This window comes from Cervus elaphus, chromosome 9 (genome assembly GCF_910594005.1).
Source record: "Cervus elaphus chromosome 9, mCerEla1.1, whole genome shotgun sequence".
NCBI classification, from domain to species: Eukaryota; Metazoa; Chordata; class Mammalia; order Artiodactyla; family Cervidae; genus Cervus; species Cervus elaphus.
The window spans coordinates 12,250,686-12,254,374 of NC_057823.1; the positions used below are offsets into that span (position 1 = coordinate 12,250,686).

Below are 3,689 nucleotides of genomic sequence, written 5' to 3' on the forward strand. Positions count from 1 at the left end.
AGTATCCTTGCCAGAAAAATTCCACGGATAGAGGAGCCTGGTGGACTACATTCCATAGAGTTGCATAGAGTCAGACATGACTGAGCAACTGAGCATGCACGCAGGTATGCCATTTGTGAAAAGTTATTCTTAAAAAAACTATGTTGTCTCATTTAGTCAGTGGGAATTTCTGAACATTCTCGATACATTGTTGAAGTAAAGTTGTGAAAGTGGGAATAGAACAAGGAGAAAGCAGGTGGATGCCAGAGAGAAAAGGAAGCTTAATAAAGTGATTTACATGAATTGAATAGAAAATCTAGAGTCAAATAAATGCAAATTCCAGGAATGTATTTGCTTAAAAAGAGCAAGTTTTAATTTCACAGTTTGATGAAATAGTCACAATTTCTGACCCTGAGGCTTTGACCTCTGTGATCTCAAGGGCTTTTCAGTTTTATGATGACTAGCTTTCATACATTTCTTCTCACAAAGAATGCTTTCAGAGCGCTCTTCATGTCTTTATTCCTCAGGCTGTAGATGAAAGGGTTCAGCATGGGTGTGATGACTGTGTACATCACCGAGGCTGTTGCACTTGAGTGTGCATTGTGGGTAGCTGCAGAGCTAAGGTACACTCCAAGCATCGTACAATAAAATAAGGAGACAACGGTGAGGTGAGACGCACAGGTGGAAAATGCTTTATATTTCCCCTGAGCTGATGAGATTCTGCGTATACAGGAGACTATCTTAGAATAAGAATAAAGGATACCAGCAAAGGGACCTCCACCCAGCAGGACAGCTGCAAAATACATCACTATGTTATTAAGAAATGTGTCAGAACAGGCAAGTTGGACCATATGATTGAGTTCACAGAAAAAGTGGGGAATTTCAATGTTTGTGCAGAAGGACAGTTGCAGCATCATTAGGCTTTGTAATGAGGAATTAAGAATATTTATGATCCAGGACATCAACACCAGCAGTCCACAGAGTCTCGGGTTCATGATGACTGTGTAGTGCAGGGGATGGCAAATGGCCACAAAGCGGTCATAGGCCATCGCAGTGAGGAGAAAAATGTCCAACACTGCAAAGAGGATGAGAAAATAAATCTGTGTGATGCAGCCTTCATAGGTGATAACTTTGCTCTGTGTTTGGATGTTCCACAGCATCTTTGGGATGGTGGTGGAAGTGAAACAGATGTCTACAAAGGACAGGTTGGAGAGGAAGAAGTACATGGGGGTGTGCAGGTGGGAGTCTGAAGTGATGGCCAGGATGATGAGCAGGTTTCCAAAGACAGTGATCAGGTACATAGAGAGGAAAAGCCCAAATATGATGGACTGTAGTTCTGGATCCTCTGAAAATCCCAGAAGGAGAAATTCTGAAATTTGTGTATCATTGCCTCGTTCCATATGATGGAAGTGACCTCACAGAAAGAGGAAAGTAACATGACTAATTTTCACAACTACATGCTTTATTCACACATTTTAAAAGCCGGGATTTATATATTGCAGTCATGTAATTCAGTAAAATATATTTTGTGTATGAATATGGTCTCCTTTAGATTCCCTCATGCCACCACTGATATGGAATTTTTGTCCCTGTCAGCTCTTTCCCTGAGGGATTATGAATCCTATAATTTTCATTAGAAATTTTTTCACGCATTTCAGTAGTAAAATTGAGATCTGACCATGTTACCCATGTCTAGGCAACAAGTATAGTTTGCTGAAGAACAAAATAGGACCCTACTATTAAATGATGGGAGTGTTTCCCATGTGGTGCAGTGGTAAAGAATCCACCTGCCCATGCAGGAGATGCAAGAGACTAGGGTTTGATCCCTGGGTCAGGAAGATCCCCTGGAGAGAGAAATGGCAGCCCACTCCAGTATTCCTGCCTGGATAATCCCATGGACAGAGGAGCCTGGTGGGCTATTGTCCATGGGGTAACAGAAAGACAAACATGACTGAGCACATACACATATTCGATGATGGAGATAGAAAATATAAGCAAATAATAGAGATCATTACATTTCAGATGGTGACAGGTGCTATATAGAAAGGGTAAGCTCATGCAAAGCAGAGAGTGAATTAGGCTTTATATTTTGCATGGGTGTTTAGGGAAGACCTGCAGACAAGGTGACATTTGAACAGTGACCTTAAGCAAGAGAGGGAGGGAGATGCACGTTTATGTAATGAAGTATGTACCTGGCAGAGGAAATATCCAGTGAAAGGCCTTGAGAGAGGTGCTTGTTTTCAGTGCTCAAGTCAAAGAAAGTAAAGCCAGCGTTGTAAGTGAATGAAGACGACGAAGAGTGATGAGTGTCACACCTGTTGAGGAGGGACGTGGTCTCTCTGCTAACGCTGAAATCCCAGGGCAAGGGACTTCCTGTTCTGTACTATATCTTGCCCTTTATTCGTTGTGTTGCAAAGGGATCCTGTGAATTGAAACAGCCCACCTCTTTAGTACCTGCCTTGATTGAATTCTGGCCCCACTACTGTGAGAGTCATCTTGGAATATATGAAAACTGGTACTGTTGTTCTGGGGAGAAGGCAATGGTACCCCACTCTAGTACTCTTGCCTGGAAATCCCACGGATGGAGGAGCCTGGTAGGCTGTGGTCCATGGGGTTGCTAAGAGTTGGACACGACTGAGTGACTTCACTTTCACTTTTCACTTTCACACATTGGAGAAGGAAATGCAAACCCACTTCAGTGTTCTTGCCTGGAGAATCCCAGGGACTGGGGAGCCTGGTGGGCTGCCGTCTATGGGGTTGCACAGAGTCGGACACGACTGAAGTGACTTAGCAACTGTTGTTCTGAAGATTTCTGACACCCCACCAGCAGCGAACAGACACAGAACACGCTGTGTCTTTCTTCACTGCGTTATTTTCATGTCTTTCTCAGCTCCAATTTGGGCAGATCAATGAACTTTATATAATATAGAAATGATTCCCTGAAATTCCAATTCTTAAGTATCCTATGGACAAATAAACCTGGGGTTCCACACTGAGATGGCCATTTTGTGTATTTAAACAAACATTAAATTGTCTTTTCAATAAACAGAGAGCAGAGAGAGGGAGGGAGGGAGGTAGAGAGAGAGAGAGTAATGATGAGAAAAATATCTTAACAAGATCAGTTGGTCCCTGAGAGGCTGTGAGAAAGAATAATCTTCCTTGGTCCTGGAGGCATTCCAACCTTAATTATTTTCTTTTGATGCCCAGCAAAATAATAAGAGATCCAAAATGAACTTGCCTGAAAGACAATAGTAGTGATACCTCTATGGTGTTTAAAGATATCAAAAGACATTTTACTTATTGTTCCCCCTAAGAGAAAATGTGCAAAGGGATAAACCAACACTTCATAAAACCTAATATACAAAGTATAACAAAATTGGGCGTTTTTAATATCAAGCAGTAGAAGACTTGTTTCTCCTGTGCCTGTTTTATGATTACTTGGCCAGTTAGTTCTTGTGTAGTCTGATAAGGGATGAGGTTAGCTCCTTTCTCACTTTTCTCACATAGCATCTTTCCTTACCTGTTCTTGGACTTTGGGTTTTGAGAAACCTGATGGGCATACCCTAATCCTGGTTCTGGCTTCATCCAACATACTGAGGCCTCCCTAGGCCATGCTTTGTAAATCCATGGTGTCCTACACCATGACAATTCTGTATTTTTATGCTGAATAACTTCCTTCATATAATTATGCCTGAGGACATTACATCATG

At 41.9% G+C, this 3,689-nt stretch overlaps 1 protein-coding gene across 1 annotated transcript; it reads right to left on the reverse strand.

The window, feature by feature from the left end:
- Positions 1–446: 446 nt before the first annotated feature.
- On the reverse strand, positions 447–1,379 carry LOC122699339 (olfactory receptor 7A10-like). Its single transcript, XM_043911172.1, has one exon. The coding sequence runs from the start codon at positions 1,377–1,379 to the stop codon at positions 447–449; it is 933 nt and encodes a 310-aa protein (XP_043767107.1).
- Between the last annotated feature and the right edge of the window lie 2,310 nt (positions 1,380–3,689).

Coding starts and splice junctions, on each gene's coding strand:
- LOC122699339 (XM_043911172.1), bottom strand. CDS start 1,379: ATGGAACGAGGCAATGATACACAAATTTCAGAATTTCTCCTTCTGGGA.